The sequence below is a fragment of the Callorhinus ursinus genome, unplaced genomic scaffold (assembly GCF_003265705.2).
Source record: "Callorhinus ursinus isolate GAN/ISIS: 27379988/994484 unplaced genomic scaffold, GSC_fseal_2.0 scaffold15, whole genome shotgun sequence".
Classification (NCBI taxonomy): domain Eukaryota; kingdom Metazoa; phylum Chordata; class Mammalia; order Carnivora; family Otariidae; genus Callorhinus; species Callorhinus ursinus.
Genome location: NW_027397077.1, coordinates 5,059,491 through 5,081,731, shown reverse-complemented (window position 1 = coordinate 5,081,731; position 22,241 = coordinate 5,059,491). Strand labels below are relative to the sequence as shown.

The 22,241-nt window shown below is 38.5% G+C and overlaps 1 protein-coding gene across 3 annotated transcripts in view; it reads left to right on the top strand.

The window, feature by feature from the left end:
- Window positions 1-22,241, top strand: part of SMARCC1 (SWI/SNF related BAF chromatin remodeling complex subunit C1) — a 172,706-nt gene that overhangs the window by 80,409 nt on the left and 70,056 nt on the right. For all 3 annotated transcript variants that reach the window (XM_025884852.2, XM_025884851.2, XM_025884853.2), the window contains exons 14-19: window positions 1,693-1,814; window positions 5,819-5,890; window positions 8,266-8,379; window positions 8,989-9,142; window positions 9,601-9,714; window positions 15,647-15,706. In XM_025884852.2, the coding sequence (XP_025740637.1) occupies window positions 1,693-1,814; window positions 5,819-5,890; window positions 8,266-8,379; window positions 8,989-9,142; window positions 9,601-9,714; window positions 15,647-15,706 (636 nt within the window). The remainder of the gene's footprint in view (window positions 1-1,692; window positions 1,815-5,818; window positions 5,891-8,265; window positions 8,380-8,988; window positions 9,143-9,600; window positions 9,715-15,646; window positions 15,707-22,241) is intronic.

The following is a 22,241-nucleotide window of genomic DNA, read 5'->3' as shown; positions in this document are numbered from 1 at the left end:
TTTTTTTTTTATGCCAGTGGCTAGGGGTATCTTGAAACTAGGGCCAAGTCTGTTGTAAAATTGAAACCAAAACTGGTTAGAAGTAGTTACTCTTAACAGTTGGTCCCATAATGTCATTCCATGCGTTCCCCCTCATTCAGATAATTAAATCATAGACTATTGGCTTTTTTTAAGTGCAGTGCCAGTCTCTCCCTGGTTTTCCTGAATAAAGGAAATTTTTTGTGTTCTAATTGAGTTTGTGAAATCTGCATCTCAAAAACTCATTAACCATGAGCCTATTTTTTATTAGCTCCCCTGATTTGGGAAATAACATTTCTTACCTTTGTCATCAGAATTGTTCCAGCATCATTTAGTTAACAACCAGAGTTTCCTTGGGGCTTTCATACATTACGTTTTTTAAGGAAATTATTGTCTTAAGTTTCTAGGCAGTAACACTAGATCTTCACTTCAAACACTATAGCACAGGACATTTATGATGAATTAACTTAAAAGGTAGAAATTAAACTATGGAACCAGTATAAAAGAGTACGGTTCAAAATTTGACTGGTTCTTAATAGAAAAAAATTTCATAAGAATAAAGACAGTAAAACACCACAGAGGAAAACTTGATAGATACAATGGTATAATGGAAAATTGGAAAATATCTGAATGTCAAAAAAACTTACTTCCTGTGGTATTCTTGATAAAAATTTTGATCAGAAGTTAATTATGAAGAATCAGTAAGATAAATAGAGATTGTTAGATATTGCATAACTAATTTGGCCTGGAATTTTGAAACATTTGAATGTCATAAAGTACCCCCCTCAAAGGGAGGCAGGGATTAAAGGAAGCTAAAGAGATGTATCATATAATGTGGATTCCTTGATCAGGTTCTGGTTTGGGGAGAAAAATGTATAAAGGGCATTTCTGGGTTAACTGGAAACATTTGAGTGTAAACTGTGTGTTACATGATACTGTTATTTAAAAGTACTTATTATTACTCTTTACTGGTAGCATAAGAAATGTTCTTGGGTTTTGACCCAAAGCAATGATTCTGAAATTATTGTTTTAGCCAGGCAAGGTTTTTAGGTGGAATCATTTGTAAAACCTCCACAAATCTGATAAAAATCAGAGCTTATAGTAGTGAAAGTGATTGAGAGTGTAGGCCCTCAAACTGGGTTTTCTGGAGTTATACCCTGTTTATAACTTACCGGCTCTGTGCATCATTTTCTCATCCATAAAAGAGGTGATAATACCTGCTGTTTATTGTGAGGAATGAATGAGATAAGGTGCATATGGCCACTAGCAGATACTTACTGATCAATCTTTGGGGTAGGGGAAGGCGTGTCATTATGCCTCATTAGTGTCCTTTAGTCACCTTATAAATAACTTGAGAACTGGTAATTTAGATTTGTGACCCTAGGATTAGATAAAACTGGCCAAGTAAGAAGCAGGCTATTGTGGGAAAAGTTTTGGGCCTTCTCTGAGTTGATACCCTCATCTGTAGAAGGGAGGAATCTGCTGTGTCATCTGGAGGTCTTATGAAGGTACTTTAAAAACTGTGAAAGGGTGTTTTTATTTGAAATTTGTTTTTCTGAGCCTTGAAATTGGATCAGATAGCTTCATTTTGTGCCCTAATGTGAGAAGTTTGAAAGCTGTTATTTATGTCTCTGCTGTTCTCTGTTTCTCTAAACTCTGGCTTCTTTTCTGTAGGAAGATGAAGATCCTAGCAAAGGTGATCAGAGTCGCTCACTTGACCCTGGAGAAGATAATGTGACAGAGCAGACCAATCACATTATTATTCCTAGTTATGCGTCGTGGTTTGATTATAACTGGTGAGTGGGCCATGTACACCTGTGAGTACGGTACTTAGGTGTGGAAGAACTTCCCTGCCCAAATCCCTTTATCGCTAATCACTGTCAGATTGGATGAAGGGAGATGGAAAGTGATTTTATTTTCACTTTGGAATGTGTTCTTTAGAGCAGGTTAGGGATTGAAACTAAGTTGTGTTGTACTAGGGATTGTAAAATTTTGTCAGCTTAGACTTAACTCATTTAGAATCAGTTAGAATTCAGATGGGCGAATAATTGAGTATTTAATAATTTTAAAACATTATATGATTTTAAAATATTAGGGGTGCCTGGCTGGCTCAGTCGGTGGAGCGTGCGACTCTTGATCACGGGGTTGTAAGTTCGAGCCTCACATTGGATGTAGGGATTACTGAAGAATTAAAAAAAAAAAAGTTTTGTTTTTTTTTAAAGATTTTATTTATTTATTTGACAGACACACAGCAAGGGAGGGAACACAAGCAAGCGGGGGGCGGGGAGTGGGAGAAGGAGAAGCAGGCTCCCCACGGAGCAAGGAGCCTAATGTGGGGCTCAATCCCAGGACCCTGGGATCACGCCCAATGACTGAGCCACCCAGGAGCCCCAAAAAAGTAAATTTTAAAAAGAACTCTTCTCACTACCTAGTAATGACTTCATTTTAATAGGAATTTTTTTTTTTAAGTGAGTTCTACATGCAGTGTGAGGCTTGAACTCATGACCCTGAGATCAAGGGTCACATGCTTTACTGACTGACCCAGCCAGGTGCCCCAGTAGGAAATATTTTTAACATTAAGAGGCTTTTCACATATAAAAAGTTCAAGAATGAGGTGCCTGGGTGGCTTGGTCGGTTAAGTGTCTGCCTTTGGCTCAGGTCATGATCCCAGGAGTCCTGGGATCAAGCCCTGCAATCAGGTTCCCTGCAGAGGAGGGAGTCTGCTTCTGCTCCTTTTCTCTCTTTAGCTCTCTCTCAAATAAATAAATAAAAAATCTTTACCAAAAAAAAAGTTCAAGAAAACACCTTCCTCAGCATCTTCCCTGTCATTTACCACAACCATTTGGCATCATTGGAGCACCGTCCTAGATAATTTGTTGAGTACTTACAAATTGTGACTGTTTCATATCAAGCTGATTTTTATTTGGCTTTTTATTTTTAAACATATGTACCAGAACTTATCCCTCCAAATAGTTAGCTTTTTTAAGTTACTTTCATTGGAAAGTTGTACACTTAACTCTAGTGATGTTGCCCTTAACTTGGAATCTTGTGGTCTTATTTGGATCTATTGCTTGCTCTCAATTGTTACACATTATCATTCTTTAAAGATAAATGTGATTTTGTGTATGTGTGTCTTTATACATATATGCATCTTTATACATGGATTTAGACACACACACACACACACACACACACACACAGGCTTCTAAAGAATATAGAAGCCAATTTAAAAGAATAGGGTGAATGATTCACTTGGAACTATACCTAATTATTTTCCAAAACCCACAAAGTATGACAGTAATATTGAGACTTTTCTGCATGCCTTTAAGATCAACTCTGAATGCTGTTCCTAAATGTTTTGAATAAATAGAACCTGGGACAGAATAAGTATATAGCTCTTCTTTGAAGGTCAGTCTTCATTACATTGATGATGTATTATTTTTAAATTTGGAAGTGTCTCAGTCTCACTGTTGGTAATTGTAATTACATATTTGGGTTCAGAATGGTTTGAAAGGATACACCTGAGAAACTAGCGTTCTTTTCCTCTAAAATTAAAAAAAGTACAATCCTAACGGTATATAACTTGGTAGGTTTTTATAGGTTGCAGAAACACTCATTTGCATCATGACCATTGCATGTCACATAGCTTGCTCTTATGGACAGTGGAAGTGTAAGTCACATCCCTATTTTATGGATAAAGACAAGTAATGTGTCAGTGGAAGTGTTCCACCGTTGCAGTGGACAATTGGAAGAACTCAAGTTTTCTGATTTTGACCACCCCACTTCCTGACTCATTCTCAGAACCTAAGGAATCAGCTGCCAGCAATTCAGAAAAGAAAGTTCTTGGGGTTAAACATTCATGTGTGTTTTGTTCTTGGTGAATATAGAAATTGTGTTTTTTGTGGGCTTCCTAACCTTTAACAATAAAACAATGAGAGATATATTTGAACTATATAATTAATTGCTTACAGCTATTTTTATAAAACTTGGGAAGTCATTACATGTAACTATATAGCATTAATTCATCTTAGAAATTATCTTCCTAGAAGTTTTCAGGTAATTAATTATATTTATAGTATTTGGCAGTACAGATCCTGTTCAAACAATTTAAATGTTCCCAAATGATCCAAGAGTGAATGCTTTTTTTTTTTTTTAAAGTAAACTCTGTGCCCAATGGCGGGGGCGGGGGTCAAACTCAGGACCCCGAGATCAAGAGTCACATGCTCTGCTGACTAAGCCAGCCAGATGATGCCTATAGTTACATTCACAGATTATTGATTTGCTCTTCCCTGCATAACCAATACATGTTGCATATGTGGAAAGCCACAGAGAAACTAGAAAGTGTCATCAGTAAAAACATTGATTAGTATTAGTGTCAATGCCTTTGTACTAGATACACAGTTGGGTCTTTTGTATAGTGCATTAGGCCTGAGTTTTATCTGGTCTCTATAGTGCTTATCACCTGTAAGATTTTATAAAATTACCAGTGCCTTGTGGATGGAACTGGAGGGTATTATGCTGAGCGAAATAAGTCAGTCAGAGAAAGACATGTATCATATGACCTCACTGATATGAGGAATTCTTAATCTCAGGAAACAAACTGAGGGTTGCTGGAGTGGTGGGGGGTAGGAGGGATGGGGTGGCTCGGTGACGGACATTGGGGACGGTGTGTGCTATGGTGAGTGCTGTGAATTGTATATAAGACTGTTGAATCACAGACCTGTATTTCTGAAACAGATAATACACTATATGTTTAAAAAAAAAAAAAAAAGGTAGCAGGAGGGGAAGAATGAAGGGGCGGAAATCGGAGGGGGAGATGAACCGTGAGAGACTTTGGACTCTGAGAAACAAACTGGGGGTTCTGGAGGGGAGGGGTCTGGGGGATGGGTTAGCCTGGTGATGGGTATTAAAGAGGGTACATTCTGCGTGGAGCAGAATGTATAACTGGGTGTTTTACGCAAACAATGAATCATGGAACACTACGTCAAAAACCTAATGATGTAATGTATGGTGATTAACATAACATAATAAAAAAAAAGTAAAAAAAATTTACCAGTGTCTTTATCTCAATATTGAAAATTAGTTCTATAATCTTTTTAAAGGCAGTAGATTACTGAAATCTTTAAAAAAATCCATTTCAGCACAAAGTTTCTGAGGTCTGCACAAAAGGGTGCATTGTTGTTAAGAGCCCGAGAAACTGATGATTGTAAATTCCATTGTCTTTTGGCTGGTCGTTCACTTCATCACTTTGTTGCCACACCAGCTGCTGTAATGTCTGTCCGTTTCCAAGGAACTCTTTGTATTTTGTGGCTCGTCATCTACTTGTGATGTGTTATGTCAAGAACATAATAAAATAGATAGCTTTCAATGTGTTGATAGAAGTTTTTGAGTTTGGGTATGCGAATAGAAAAACTATAAGTCTTAAGGGTGAGAGAGGGAAAACTTTCTTTTATAATATGCTTTTAATGCATAGGAACTTGTGCAAGCCAATTGATTTTTGAAAATAATGTTCAAGGGGCGCCGGGGTGGCTCAGTCGTTAAGTGTCTGCCTTCAGCTCAGGTCATGATCTCAAGAGTCCTGGAATTGAGCCCTGCATCGGGCTCCCTGCTCAGCGGGAAGCCTGCCTATCCCTCTCCCTGCCCCCAAGCTTGTGTTCCCTCTCTCTGTCAAATAAATAAATAAAATCTTTAAAAAAAAAATGTTCAGTTTTTGGATTTCAGTTTTACTTTGAAAATTAAACTTAGCTTAAATTTCAAGATTTCATTTTTCTAAGAGGACTTTTTATTTTTTATTCCCCAGTATTCATGTGATTGAACGGCGTGCTCTTCCTGAGTTTTTCAATGGAAAGAACAAATCCAAGACTCCAGAAATGTGAGTGAAATGTGAAGATGTAATCCTGATACCATTACTTACTTTAGAAAGGGGCCAGTGTCTAGAAAAATTGTTCATTTGAATGTGTTGGGCAGGGGTTTTTAAAAGGATGCTTCTGAGATCATTTTTGGCAATGTGTGGAAGTTTGCAAATGTGTTATTCCGTTCAGAAAAGTGCGCATATCTCAGCCACATAGAATTCCTTGCTGTAAAGGAAATTGTTCCTTTAAAAAGGAATTGATTTTTTCTTTCATTTCCATCTTGAACCTATAACCTTGAACTACATGCATGTCAGCTCTTATAGCTAAGATTGAATTTGGTAACAGGCATTCACTAAAATGGGTTCAGGTTTCTGCCTGACAGTTCCCGCCTTGTGTCTACATATGTCTTATAGATTATATATATATTTACATATAATGATCTAGGAGAAAGTGGAATCTTTATCTTATTTTGATGATGAATGACTAGTAATTGAAAGAATGCCAAATACGATGACATAGCTGCCTATAAATCGATCTTAATTACATAAAGCATTGTTGTGCTTTTGCCTTGGAAATACAAAAACTTGGGTGGAAGAATCTTGTCAGGAAGAATTTTTGCCTTTGCCTGGTGACCCTTAAATACACATTTCTGGAAACCCTTTCTCCTAAAATAAATCCACAGCTATCATACCATAAATACTTTTGCGTATATTATCTTTATTAATTCCTTGTTTGTTATGCTCATGTGACTTCACAAATAAATGTCTCCTGTTTAAATTGTTAGAGAAGTATAATTTTCCACATAAAACGTGTTAGAATACAGACAATTGAATAATAAATATTTTCTTGTAATAGATTGTCCATGATAGTTTGAGATTTTAAGTTTAGATGTCAGAGATAATTCCAGCTTTTCCATGACAAAGCTGTAAGGTTTCATTTAAAACCACAATCAGAGGGATGCCTAGGTGGCTCAGTCGTTAAGCGTCTGCATTCGGCTCAGGTCATGATCCCAGGGTCCTGGGATCGAGCCCCGCATCGGGCTCCCTGCTCAGTGGAGAGTCTGCTTCTCCCTCTCCCACTCCCCCTGCTTGTGTTCCCTCTCTCACTGTGTCTCTTTCTGTCAAATAAATAAATAAAATCTTTAAAAAAATAAAATAAAACCACAATCAAAGAGTTGGCATAAGAAACCCTTTTAGTTTTTCCATCTAGTCGGACATGCTATGTTCTTCTAGCTAATGTGCCGATTGCCAGCATTTGTAAATACTTAACAGTTCTTGGCAGTCGTCTGTTTACAAGCACAGTTTAGCATTTTAGTCAGCTTAAATTTAAAAATTTACCTTTAGGTCTTTGTTTATGCACTTTTGCTTATACGAGACCTTTTTTGAGCAGTGTACCTTCTACTCTGATGTAGCTACCCTTACTTAACCTGCCAGATTTCTGTTTTACTTTTGTGGCAAGAACTTTTGCTGGGTCTCTAGCTTCTCAACGCTCTTGTTTTAAGTATCTTGTTGCAGAAATGCTTGGGTATGTTGTGAAATCTGCTGTGACTCAGAATTTCAGTTTTTCTCTTCCTTTTTTTAATCTGTTGTTGTCTTAACTTTGATTTTGGCCTCATGGGTTCTAGTCCTCACCTAGCTGGGTATATAGCCATTGTTGGAGCCAGATCCACATTTGGCTTTAGGAAGAATCTAGAAATGAGATGCAGCATGTGTTAAGAGCATAGGTTCCAGAGCAACCCCCCGTCCCCCATGTTGAATTCTAGCTCCACACTTAACCAGACTTGTGGTCTAGTACACATTCTTTAATCACTCTGTGCTTTAGTTTGCTCACTGATAAATGAGATGATAGTACACCCTAACTTATGGAGAAATTGTGACGTTTAAATGAATTATGGTTGGATACACAATAATAAGAGAGGCAGCCTAAGTAACCAGGTGTTATTTGTAAATTCTTCAGGGAACTAAGGATTTATCTGTTCACTCCTGTGATCATTTTTGTATTTAAGTTAGCTCACATTATTACTATTACTATTGTTATTATTATTTTTAACGTAAACTCTGTGCCCAGTGTGGATCTCGAACTCATGTCCCCGAGATGAAGAGTCGCATGCTCTACCAACTGAGCCAGCCAGGTTTCTCTGTGTTACTTCACATTAACTTCATCAGATTTTACTCCATTTTACTTACTGTTGTTAAAGATTAATAAATAGTTGTTTTGCATATTAGGGGTTCTTATCCTTGGTTACATTCATGACTGTAAATACTCAATACTGTTGTTGGTTGGAATATTAACTTTTTGTTGGATTTGGTTGTGAGGAATATGATGATTTTTGGCTCTATGAGTTATTTCTGAAAGGATGTGTGTCCACCTTATGAATTTTGCCACTGCTTTTTAGATACTTGGCATATCGAAATTTTATGATTGACACATATCGCCTAAACCCCCAAGAATATTTAACCAGCACTGCTTGTCGGAGGAACTTGACTGGAGACGTGTGTGCTGTGATGAGGTAAAACGCCTGACTTTTTCTCAGACGCTTCACTTCAGGTGGTTACTGATGCACTGCTGTTCAATGTTTGATTGATTAAACTCGATATTTTCTTTGTTAATAAAATACCTTAGTCACATGTCTTTTATTTAGGGGTTGAATGTATTTAATACCTTGGCGTTTTCTCCTCGTTTTAAGATTTTACCATTGACATCTTTTATTATATGATAAAATCATAAAATGACCAAGGATGGAGAGTGGAAAAGCTCTGTACATTAGATCTGTCTGAAGAAACAAATCAAATGTGAATCTCCTTTGAATTTGGTCTGTGTGTGAGTTCTTTCACTATGAACTTAAATGAACATTTCTTATTTCTGTGATTGAAATAATTAGGCTTTGTACTAGGTATTGGGGTGCTATGCTGTCAACATTGAAAGTTTATAGAAAGTTTATAGAAATTGTCCCTCATACAACAAACCAGACTTGTCAGTTAACTTTGTGATGGCTCATAGCCTACAGAGAATATTTACTTGTTTTATTGTTCTTATGTTTTAATGAAATGTAATGATGGTTACCAAGGAGATGGGGTACATTCTCTAGATTTTAACTTTCAGAGCTTTACTCTTCCAGGGTTCATGCCTTTTTAGAGCAGTGGGGGCTTGTTAATTACCAAGTGGATCCAGAAAGTCGGCCCATGGCAATGGGGCCTCCTCCTACTCCTCATTTTAATGTATTAGCTGATACCCCCTCTGGGCTTGTGCCTCTACATCTTCGATCACCTCAGGTAACTAATTATTACACTAATATTATTATAATTCTGACATTAGTAATTATTACACTAATAAACTAATATTAGGTATTATTCCACTATACACTGATTGTGTGAAACTTTTTCCCCTTTCTAACATTTGGAAAGTGGACATCCATCCACACATTCTTGAAAAGATTAGTATGTCAACCAGATTTTATATAGCCTTAAGTTAGCGTAACATGAGTCTAAGGTATAAATTTTCTTCACATGAAATGGGAGAGCACATTAAAGAAAATTTGTTGTCTCTTTTCTCTGGGATTTAAAAAAGGCAGAAAAATGTTGCTTATACAGTATGTTGGAATGTATAGGGTGAAGGTGTGGGTATTTATTTTTTTAAATCTCCTTATGTATCAGTGTTAGACAGTGCTTTAATCTATCCCCTTGACTTTGTAGAGGTAAATACAGCCATTTATCATTTTTCCAACTCCTAGGTCCCTGCTGCTCAGCAGATGTTGAATTTTCCTGAGAAGAACAAGGAAAAACCAATTGATTTGCAGAACTTTGGTCTTCGTACTGACATTTACTCCAAGAAAACCTTAGCAAAGGTAAGGACTTTTTTCTAGGCACAGCTGGGCTGCAATCCAGCGTGTCCTCTTATTTCTCCTTCTAAGGAGTGTCATTTTTCATAAGAAACTTACTTTGTGTAGTGTAAGAATATGCTCATTCTACTTAACCTGTTGGCATTTTATAAAACAACAATCACTTATCTTACCATTTCTTCTGTATGGTTAGAATATAGATATTTTAAAGTAACTGATTAATATGTTAAAGAAAACAAGGAAAAGTGGAGAGTTTCAACATAATTGAAATCTATAGAAAGAATCAAATACTGTATAATTTAAAAATATGTCTGAAATTAACTCATTGGATGATTTTAGCAGTAGGCTAAACACAACAGAAGACAGAATTAGTGAGCTCAGACAGGATAGTAGATATATTGAAACTGAAGCACCAAGAGAAAAAGAAATTGGATGAGGGTGAGGGAGGGGGACAGAGGGAATGGAGCACAAGGGACACGTGGGCTACTGTGAGAAGACTTCATGTTTAGCATTAGAGACCTGTAGGAAGAGAAAGAATGAAGCAAAAGTGATACTTGAAGATGTAGTGGCTAAACATTTTTGATTTAAAAAAAAAAGATACCAACTCTGAACAGATCCAAATTTGGATACAGAGGAAACTACATTCAGGCACATCATGCTTAAACTTACCTTAAAAAAAAGCCACATTGTGGGGGGTGAGTGGGGTTGGAGGACACATTAAATTCAAAGGAACAATCATAAAACTGATGCCTGACTTTTTTTTTTTTTAAAGATTTATTTATTTATTTTGAGAGAGTGAGAATGAGAGAGAGAGAGAGAGAGAGAGCACATGAGAGGGGGGAGGGCCAGAGGGAGAAGCAGGTTCCTCGCTGAGCAGGGAGCCCGATGCGGGACTTGATCCCGGGACTCCAGGATCATGACCTGAGCCGAAGGCAGTCGCTTAACTGACTGAGCCACCCAGGCGCCCTGATGCCTGACTTTTCAACAGAAATGACAGAAGCCAGAGTGGACAGCATAAAAACATTTTAAAGTGCTGAAAGTGAAGCTTTTGTTCTGGAGCTGTGTTTCCAGTAGAAGTACCTTTCAGGAGGGGAATGGCAATAAGGACATTGAGAAGGTGTGAGAGCATCACTAGCACACAGTGTAGGAAAACCGAGGGAAGGTTTTCAGGATGAAGGACTCTGATCCCTGATGGACGCACGTGACTAGGAAGGAAGCGGTCCAGGGCAATGGATGAATGTGTGGTTAAGGAATGTGGACTGTTGAAGCAGTGATGATTTTTGGGGGTTTATGGCATGTAGAAATGACCAGAATGGCACAGAAGAGACAATTAGATGGAGTTAAAGTCCTGATATCTTTTAGAAATGTGATCACAATGCTGATTCAGGTTAGACTAATACTTTGGCAAAGCGTTTTGGAAGAGGCCTGGATCTATGCGGAAGAGGGAGGATGAATGCCAGAAGAGGTCAACACCTGAGGCCGTGAGGAGAGGTTTTCTCCTCATTTGCAGTTGTATGAGAGGGTAGTAGGCTATTCAAACTAAGAATGATAGGTTTACAACATGAGAATGTTAAAGAGCAAACAGGGCTCAAGGCACAGGAGAGGAAACGGGAAGTACACTGTGTTACAGTTCCTCTACGAGATAGGATGTGTAATGTAGTATTTGAAGATGCACCGTGGCAAGTTGGACGGGAGGATTGTGAATCATAGAGTAATTAAAGACCTGTAACTAAAAAGTTAATGATGGAGATAAAAACAATAAGACTCCAAAAAAGTTACTCCATAAGAGAGAAGGAGTGAGAAAGGCAGGGGATAGATGTGCCAAGTAGAAAATAGCAAGATGATAGGTGTACATATGTCCACGGGGATAGTAATAACCTTAAGTGTAAGTGGTTGTAATCCCATTAAGCAGCAGAGATTGTCAAATTGCATAAACTAAGTACAAGCCTATATTGTCTATAAGAAATCCATGTGAAATATAAGAATAAAAGAATGACAAAAGACATACCTTCTAAACATTAATCAAAAGAACACCAGAGTCATTATGTTAATTTTAGCAAAAGTAGACATTAGGACAAGTCATTTTACCAGAATTAAACCGTGGACATTTCATAATGATAAAGAAGTTAATCAAAAGGATATAATTGGTGCCTGGGTGGCTCAGTTGTTAAGTGTCTGCCTTTGGCTCAGGTCATGATCCTGGGGTCCTGGGATGGAGCCCCACATTGGGCTCCCTGCTCAGCGGGGAGTCTGCTTCTCCCTCTCCCAGTCTCCCTGCTTTTGTTCCTCTCTCGGTGTCTCTCTCTGTCAAATAGATAAATAAAATCTTAAAAAAAAAAAAAAGACGTAATTGTCCTAAATATGTGTACAGTTAATTAAAAAACTTCAAAATATATAAAGCAAAAACTGATAGAATAGAAAGGAGCAATAGGCAGACACACAATTATAGTTGGAAATTTCAGTAATCTATTCTCAGTAATTGATACAAGTAGATTGAAAGTCAGTAAGAGAAGACTTAGATCAACACTGTGAACCAATATGACCTATTTGTTATGTAGAAAGCTCTATGCAAAATAACAGTAAAAGCCTTTTTTTTTTTAAGGTTTTATTTATTTGAGAGAGAGAGATCGAGCGGGGTGGGGGATATTGGAGAAGCAGACTCCCCCCTGATCACAGAGTCTGATGTGGGGCTCAGTCCCAGGACCCTGAGATCATGATGTGAGCTGAAGGCAGACGGTTAACCAACTGAGCCACTCAGGCGCCCTGAAAACACATTCTTATAAAGTTCTTGGGGAACACTCACCAAAGTATATTTAGTTCTGAGCCATAAAATGGGTCTCAAGAAATTTTAAAGGAGTGATACTATAAAATGTGGTTGTATGATTTCATGCATGTGATATGAATGTGGTTGGCTATAACCACAACAAAATTAAGCTAGAAATCAAAACCAGAAAAACAATACAAAATTAATGAAATAAGGAGGTGGTTATTGGAAAGGATCAATAAATTTGATAAGCCTCTGAAAGAGTGATCAAGAAGAAAGGAGAGGACACAAATTACAGATCAGAAAAGAGAGACAGGGAGAGAGAGAATCTTAAGCAGGTTTCTCGCCCAGTGTAGAGCCTGACATGGGGCTCGATCTCACCACCCTAAGATCATCATAACCTGAGCTGAAATCAAGAGTCGGAGGCTTAACTAACTGAGCCACCCAGGCACCTTTATGATATATGTTCTTACAAGGGATGGATGCTGAGAGATTTGCAGACAGAAGAGGAAAGGACAGGGCGCCTGGGTAGCTCAGTCAGTTAAAAATGTCTGCCTTTGGCTCAGGTCATGATCCCAGGGTCCTGGGATTGAGTCCCGCATCAGGCTCCCTGCTCAGGGAGCATAGGTTAAAATGAGGTGGCTATAAACCAAGGAGTTCTGAGGCAGCCACCAGAAAACAGAAGAGGCGTAGAATGAATTCTCTCTGAGAGCATCCAGAGGGAGTGTGGCCCTGCTAACACCATGATCTTTGTCTCAGTTGTGTTGATTTTGGACTTCCAGCTTTCTGAGCTGTGAGAGAATGAATTTTTGTTCTTTTAGGCCATCAAATCTGTGATAATGTGGTTACAGTAGCCGCAGGAAGCTTCATGCGTTAGAGTAACCTTGTATGTGTTATATCTGTGTATGGTGCAACACCTTCATGAGTACAAAATTCTAGGCCCACATGATTCTACTGATCCTTTTGTACCAAAATCTTTTTTTTTTTTTTTAAGATTTATTGATGTATTTATTTGTCAGAGAGCGAACACAAGCAGGGGGAACAGCAGGCAGAGGGAGAAGCAAGCTCCCTGCAGAGCAAGGAGCCCAATGCGGGACTCGATCCCAGGACCCTAGGATCATGACCTGAGCCAAAGGCAGACACCCAACCGACTGAGCCACCCAGGTGTCCCTGTACCAAACATTTAAGGAAGAAGTAATACCAACCTATATAAACTCTTCCAGGAAATAAAAGTGGAGGGAACACTATTATAGCTAAATATAAATACATATATGTATATATATAAAAACACACCCAGTCACTGAACCCCTGGCTATATAAATAAGTTTAAAAAAAGAATGAATATATACAAGAGTATGCATGAATGTCCTTAGCAGCCTTATCCAAGATAGCCAAAAACTGTAAACAGTGATCAATCAAGCATATAATGGATAAATTGTGGTTTATTCAAACAATGTAATATTAACACAGAAATGAAAAGAATTGACTTCCTTCATGTAAAGTGTTTGGTTGAATGTCATTGACATAATATTAAGCCAGACCCACAAACTCATACTGAATGGTTTTACAAAGTTCAGATCCAGGAAAAACTAACCTATGACTATAGAATTGAGAATAGTGTGTACTTACGTGGGTTGCTATCAACTTGAGGTTTAAAGGAGAGACCCCTCGGATGTTGATTTGAGTGGTTGTTACATGGGTGTATATGTGAAATTGTGTTTAACTTTACACCGAAGATTTGGGTATTTTATGGTACATGCATTCTACCCCAATAAATACAAACGAAAAAATTTCTAAAATCATGCAAAACCCCCCTTAATCATCTCATGGGTCCTGTTGAGATTATGCACTCTTCCCAGAACCAGTTTTTATCAAGAGGAAAAACTATATAGCTGAGAGGTAGAGAAATGCTTGCTGTGCACGTACCCAGTAAATGCTGTCATGTGTAGGTTATAAGGATCTTTCCTGTAGTCAGGTTTGCCTTCTTTAGAATTTAGAATTTAGGTGAAATGTTAATGAATTTTGTTCCTCTTGGAGCTCCAAATCTGATTGATGGTCACTTCTGAGTTTGGTTCACTAAAAGATGAACATTGGTTGTTGTAAAGTAATCATTAAGGAATCTGAACAATGTATTATGAATTATAGCTATATGCATTTTTTTCTTCTCAGAGTCATGTTGTGGGACTTGAATTCTACAATGCTTAGATTCTTCTTTATTCTGTAAAGGACTACTTACTTTTAGTACATTTTTTGCAAAAATTTCAGAATGATATGTGTTGAATACCATGGAAACCACCTAGCAAGTCATAATTTAATTTTTACCCACAGTAGCACAGTTATGCAGAAAGGTTGAGTCAAATAACTTGAGAAGCTTTATTGTCACAAACAAGGAAATCACAGACCATAGAAATTTTCTCTTCGTTTATTAAATTGTAATCTCCCAAAATAGAGTTTTCAGAGAAGGGCTATGGTAGAATGTATATTTTGAATTGGTAACATTTACACGTGAAGAATAATGTCAGGTATACCATACATCCAGTCCTCTGCTAGTCTATGAATGGAGCAGGGCCTACCAACTCAAGATGTATGAATCAATTCACAAATCTTAATTTTTACATAACAACGTTGGCTTTCTTTTACCCCCATGCTCACATGAATTGGCAACTAAAGGGATTCTTATAGAAAGAGTGATTTAAAGTTTAAGGAATCAGTTGGTGATTATAGGTGTTAAAATTGAGAATATGAACTTGTTGCAGTTGGAATTAAGAATCCTTCAGAGTAATTTATATGTAGTATAATTTGTCTTTGAATCTTGGAAAAAGTACTTCCTTCAAGTTATACCAAATATTTGTATTATGTATAATATCATAGCCAATTCATGGTATGCATTAAAATATTGTAGCCTTTGTAGCTTCAAAAGGTATTTTTAAATATCAAAATAATAGGAATAATATATCTGAATGGTCTATGAGTCCTTGATAGACAGCAAGAAATCTTCAGAAATAAGTCTGCCTTTGTTAGAAGTTGAGGGTCCTTAAGTGTTTTATCCCTGTTGCTCAGGGACTTACTTGGTGGTTTGCATAAAATAGCCCCCTCTACATAGAAGGGACTTCTGCTGAGCTCCATGTTCAGCCTTTAGAAACGAGTACCTAATTTCTGGTTTTGTTTCTTTAGAGTAAAGGTGCTAGTGCTGGAAGAGAATGGACTGAACAGGAGACCCTTTTGCTCCTGGAGGTAAGCACGTTAATAGCAGAGCCCCATTACCACATAGGAGATGGGTGCTTCATTTGTGTGAGCAGTGAAATATACCTTTGGAATTAATCCTAAAGTTTTTTGAACCATGTATTGAGTTTTAATAGAATTTTCTTGGGCCATCATTAAATACCATACCTTGAAGTGATGTACTGGCTATCAGTAGGGAAGATCAAGCCTGGATATGTGTTTTTTTGGCCCGGGTTGTGTTGTTTTGTTTATTTTAAATCTTTGCCAATATGAAACAAATACTAGAGCTTTGCAAAAGTAGTCTAGATTTCTAATTTTTCATCCAAAATTAGAAGATGTGGCAGTTCTGGCTCCTCATCCCCATGTAGCAATAATTGGCTGACCTTGAGGAGCAGATGTTCCTTTGAAGTGGAATGTTTCTTCAGATTCCAGTTTTCTTTAAACTTAGCCCACCTTGGTCATTGTTGATGCGTTCTCCGGTGCTTGTATGCATTTGAGTGTACGACCTCTGTATTTCCCAAAAGGACTCCAGAGAAGTAGATAAAGACATCTGTCCCTGAAAATACTGTTTTGTCCTTGAAAGCAGAACACTCTGGTAAACCAGTGATAATTCAAGATATCTTTCCGTCAACTTGTTGAATGCTTTTTGGATTTCTTCATGTCTTGGAGATTCTTGCAAATACTTACACAGGTGAATCTTAGCAATTATTTTTGCCCTAGAGAGTGAGAAGTATAGAATATTGGGTTCCATATTTATCAAGCATTTCTGAAGAAGGACCGTTTGTCTTTTGTCACAGAACAATCTTTGGGTAAAGTGAAGACTGTGTGACACTACTTAGTATTTGAGGGTAGAATGTGCATGTGAGAGCTAAATTAGAACTAAATGAGGAAGTTTACTGTTTAATCTCTTAGGAATGCTTTTGCCTACAAAGAACTAAATCTAATTAGCAGTAGATTAAACCAAAAGGACATTGGTTTTTTTGTTCAACTGGCTGTCTTCAGATTGGCAGTTCCAACATTTTCTTTTTAATGATTTTATTTGAGAGAGTGCAGGTGCATGCATGAGTGCAGGGGGAAGGGGCAGAAGGAGAGGGAGAAGCAGACTTCGGGCTGAGCAGGGAGCCTAACTCAGGGGCTCTATCCCAGGACTTTGGGATCATGACCTGAGCCGAAGGCAGACACTTAACCAGCTGAGCCACCCAGGCGCCCCTCAACATTCTTTTCACTGCTCAAGTATATCATCAGGTTCCTAGCTTTTCTGTTGTTTTGTCCCACCTTCTTTACGTGTCCATGTTCTGTCTCCCTGTGTTCTCTTCTGGTCACAGGAAGGCTGGTTTGTTCCCTGGCTTCATATCCCCATTCAAAATAGGAAGAACCTTGGAAAGGGCCTTCCTGGGGCCTTTTCTTCTTGGGCTCTTCTTGAAATGAAAAGCTTAACCAGAAGCCGCTCATCAGTCTTTCTCTTCTACCTCATTGTTCAGAATTGGTCTCAGTGCTCACCAAGTACCACAGGTGATGCCGGGAAAACAAACATGGTTTTCTAGTTTCATTAGTGGGGTCAACCTGGAGGAAGGGAGTGATTGTTGCTGGTGACTTACAGTGCCTGCTTTGTCTCTTAACTTTAGAGCAGTGAATTTACAGAGGCTGAGAGCTCCCTTTCAGTAGAGTATTCATGTGATCCAGACTTGTAGATCATGTGTAACATTTGCAGTTCAGAAATCAAGTATCAAATAGAAGATTAGACTAGGTCAGCAGTTGTCAAACTTTTTGGTCTCAGGATATACTTACACTCTTAAAAATTATATTGAGGACTTCAAAGAGTTTTTGTTTGTGAGCTTGTCAGTATTTTCCTGTATTGTAAATTAAAACTGAGAAAACTAATTTACTTAAAAACAGTAAACCCATTGCAAGTTAACATAACAATTTTATGAAAAATAGACTGGAAAACAGATATTACTGAAAAGTCTGGTGTTACACATTAGTAATATCTATAATGCCTGGCTTATTAGAATACAGCTGGATTTTCATATTTGCTTTTCCAGCATATATGTTGTTTTAATTTAAGTATATTAAGAAAATCTGGCATGACCTGCATCTGTATTTGGAAACAGAAAGAGTATCTTAATGGCCTTTTCAAATAATTATAAGTATTCCCATAGGATAGGCTTTCATGACAGGTATGTATTTTTCAGAATTCTAATTTTCACTTAATCGTTGGCAACAGATTCTCAGCTTTCTTTGAAGTGACATTTAATTTTTATTCCTTTTTTTTTTTTTTTTTTAAAGTAAGCTCCATGCCCAGCATGGAGCCCAGTGCAGGGCTTGAACTCACGACCCTGAGATCAAGACGTGAGCTGAGATCAAGAGTTGGACACTTAACCAACTGAGCCACCCAGGCGTCCCTCACAGTGAATTTTTGAGAGTCCTGTTTGCTTTTGAGAGCATGTCTGCTGGGCCATTGTGGTGGCGAGTACCTGTTAGTCTCAGATACTCGGGAGGCTAAGGCAGGAGGATTGCTTAAAGCCTGGGGTTCTGGACAGGAGTCTGCTATGCTACCTGGGTGTCTGCACTCAGTTTGGCATCAGTATGGTGACCTCCCCCAAGTGGGGGCCCACCATGATACCTGAGGCAGGGTGACCTTGCCTGGTCAGAAACGGAGCAGGTCAGAACTCCTGTGCTGATCAGAAAATGTCCGCAAGATATCTGTGTCTCCAAACCATGGTGTATTAGCCATTTGTTCTAATAAAAACGGTCTTCTGTGAAAATGGCTAGTTGAGCTTGAAACTCAGGTGGTCGAACAGTGCTTTTCCTTCAGACCACCATCATGCTTGGATGGTTGATTTTTAGTCCTCTCGTGTACCTCACATTTCATAGTACCAAATACTGAAAACAAGTGGACTTCAATCTTTAGATTTATAAAATTAATAATTTTAAAGTTGGATTACTTTTGTGAGTATGTGGCAGTAAAGACTAGAGTGACCCTGAAGACAGTCTGGCGCTACTGCCTTGATCATGCGGAGGGTGGGCAGATCACTCACCACTGCTTTTGCACCGATTGTGCAGATGCCCTTATAATGAAAAAAGGCAGCAGTGTCCTGTTGTTACTAGGAAAATGGGTTGGTCTCTGGGCCCCCCTGAAAGAGTGGTGCCCTGTGGGTCTTCAGGCCACACTGAGATACTGGACCTGCTGATGGCTCATGGTCCTGTACTGCTTTAATTTGGATTTTGAGTTGTTCCAACAGTTGTGTTTTTAAGAAGTTTTAGTGGTGTGTTAACAATTTCCTTTTTTTACACCCCTCTTCTACTTTTCCTTCTTTTCTCTTAATCTCTCTCTCTCTCTGGATTAAAATTCAAAAAGATTTCTTTTTTTACTATTATTTTAATGTACTCTCATCTACTCATTCATTATCAGTGATATGCAGAGAGCTTCTTTTCTGAGCCACCCTTTATTTATTTCAGGACTGTTTTGTCCAGTCCTATTTGCATGGATGTTAACTTAAAAGTTCCCAGTACTTGGAGGGAATATAATACACTTTCATATTGCTTTTTTAGAGTCTCTGGGCTCTGGGGAGAAATTTAGTTTTGCAGCACCAGTCTTATCAGTTCTTGTTCTTGCTACACACTGATATTCAAAATTTTCTCCTCTTCTACATTTAAGAATAGTGAATAATAAATACAGGAGTGAGGCCAGAATGGCTGAGCTGCTATTTACCCTGGACATATCCAAGAAAACCACAATATCCTTACACAATAGTGCATTTTTTTCTCCTGCAGGTGGAACCTGTCCAGTGGTTGGGTTTTCTTTTAAACATGCAGTTGAATCAACAGGTATTGTTTTCGGTTATACAGAGGCTCCCCAGCAGTATTGTTACCACTAACACCTTCTATTTCTATAGTTTATTTATTGGTAATTAATAGCTTAAGAATTTGAAGTGGATTTGTGATGGATTTATAACCAAAACCAGTTAATTTTTTCCTAATAAATATATAAATCTGGAAGATTTGTTAAGGTCTGTGGTTCCCCGCCTCCCGAAATCACACTATTTTATTAGACAAGTATATCACACAGGCAGCATCCCAACTATTTTAGACTATTCTTAGACCACCCACTTTTATTTTAACACCTTATTTGATATGGTCTCTCATCAAAGCACAGTTCTTATATGGAATGCTGCAGGTTCTTATCAGTGGGTATGTTCAGTTCATTGTCTTATTACAGATTTTAGGAGGCATAGTTTCAGTTTTGCAAATAACCAATGTGGAATCTACACATGGGATGAATAAATGCAGTTTGAAAAAGACCTTGAGTTGGTAGACATGAAGGCTAATACAAGGCTTTATATTAGTTTTTTGAAAAAATATATTGCATAAGATAAAGATGATGGAGACTTGTCTGAGTAGATTTCATTTGTAAAATGTGTGAGGAATTCCAGGTATGCCACCTGAAAATGAGTCACCAATTTAAGAAGCCACGAAAGGCTAACCTGGTCCGTCCCGTCAGTTTGAAGTTGCATTGACAGAATGAGGCTGCCAGAGTGGAAGAAGAAATGGCACCATTCTGTTCCATAGTGATGACAGATTTTTAAGAGAGGCTTTCACAAGTTAAGTCCACAGCTGATAATGTAGTCTTCCTGATCATTGTAATTGTGCCTGGGCTTGAAATTGATAAAACCTGAGTCTGGGAGCGTATCAGTTCTCCTTTGTTAACTTTAGTCTTTCTCATGCCTGCTTTGCTTTCTCATGCCTTGTATTTATTTTCCCTTAGATGACTAGTGGACATGGAATCTTGTACCTGCAGATAAAAGCCATGAAGGTTATTAACGTTGATCACTAGAAGAGTTCTTCACATACTTTATACTGGCTAGATCACAGAAACAGTAGCTTTGGAAGATAGTAAACAGCATCAAAGATTTCCTCATGGTCTGCATGTACCTGATATGTGCCTTTCCTTGATAGGTCACCCAAGAAATATTTTTTTCTGTATAATTCTGAATTACATTTTAGATGAGTATGTCTTCCAGTTTAAAAAAAAATACAGTTGTCTTGAGGAAAAGCCTTTTTTTACTGGGTGGTTTTTTACATTTGGAGCCAAGGAAAACTCACATTCTTTTCCTGGTCTAGTCCAGTCCCCTGTGGTTAAGTTCAGCGGGTTTTATTGGGCGCTGTGGCAGACTGCAGACTGAGATGGCTAGGCCACAGACTCTACACTGAAAGGATTTGTACTGTAGCGGGTGACAGAAACAGGGTAAAACAGCACGAGTGCAGCGTCCTTAACTTCACAATTGGAGCTGTACCTGGAGTAAGTCCTTTCTAGAGGGATGGCTGTGTGACAGGTTGGGTGGATGAGACTCAGAGCTTCCCGGGAATGGGACGGCTGTGTTGGCTGTAGTACATAGTATTTCTGGTGCAGAACAGTGTGTCCAGAGGCACAATACCTAGGAAGAGTGTTTGGGATCAGGATATTCGTAGAACATGAAAGAGGAGAGAGAGTGGTGGAGTGGGCCAGAGCCCTGATCCTGTTTGGACTTAATTCCGTAAGATAATTATAAGCAAGGAAATAGTTTTAGGCAGAGGAGAGACAGTGTCATGTGTGAAACATAATTCATTCTGGCAATAGGAAGAAAGATGAATTTAAGGTTAGAGAGATAGGCGATTCTGAGAATCCAGTTAAAGAGCGGTGATGGGACCCAGGTCATAGCAGGAAGAATGAAGGTGTTTTGTAGTACTGTAAAATGTCTGCTAATATATTAGCCCTCCCCCTCCTTCCCAGCCAGTCTGTCACCATGTTCTGTTTGAAAACAAGTCTTCGATTTCCTGTTATGTAATGCTACCGTCAGTGCCCAGGCTTGGATCTTCACTTTCCCAGCCTTACGCTTTTCTGGACACTGACTCTTTACTGAATTTTGCATGTCAAAGGGTTTCTTAGCTGTATTCTGGAAAAAACTTCCTGGACTTTCTTATTTTACTCTGGCTGAGGAAGAAAAAGGAAGAAAAATTTTTTAATAAATTTATTTGAAAAGACTATGGTAGAGTATCCCAAGAAAATCTCCCCATAATCGGAAACATAAGATAGCCCCAATTATATGTTTCTGGCCCCAAGGGCCCTAGGGAGAGAGATTGATTTTTCTTTTTTGTTACAATCTAGGTCTTTTTTCTAAGTAATTCCTTTTAGAACTACCTGAGGCCACTGGCTATCCAGAGGAAACCCAGAATTAGCCTTGTCATTCAAGAGATTTAATGAATAAGACCATCTGCTGGTGGGGGTTTTGAGGAGTCCTCTACCACTCCAGCAAGAAGGCAAGCCTGGGGCAGCAGTTGGAGCCCTGGGTTAAGAATTTACTTAATAGGGGCACCTGGGTGGCTCAGTTGTTAAGCATCTGCCTTCAGCTCAGGTCATGATCCCAGGGTCCTGGGATCGAGCCCCACATCGGGCTCCCTGCTCCGCGGGAAGCCTGCTTCTCTCTCTCTCCCACTCCCCCTGCTTGTATTCCCTCTCTCGCTGTCTCTCTCTCTGTCAAAAAAATAAATAAAACCTTTTAAAAAATAT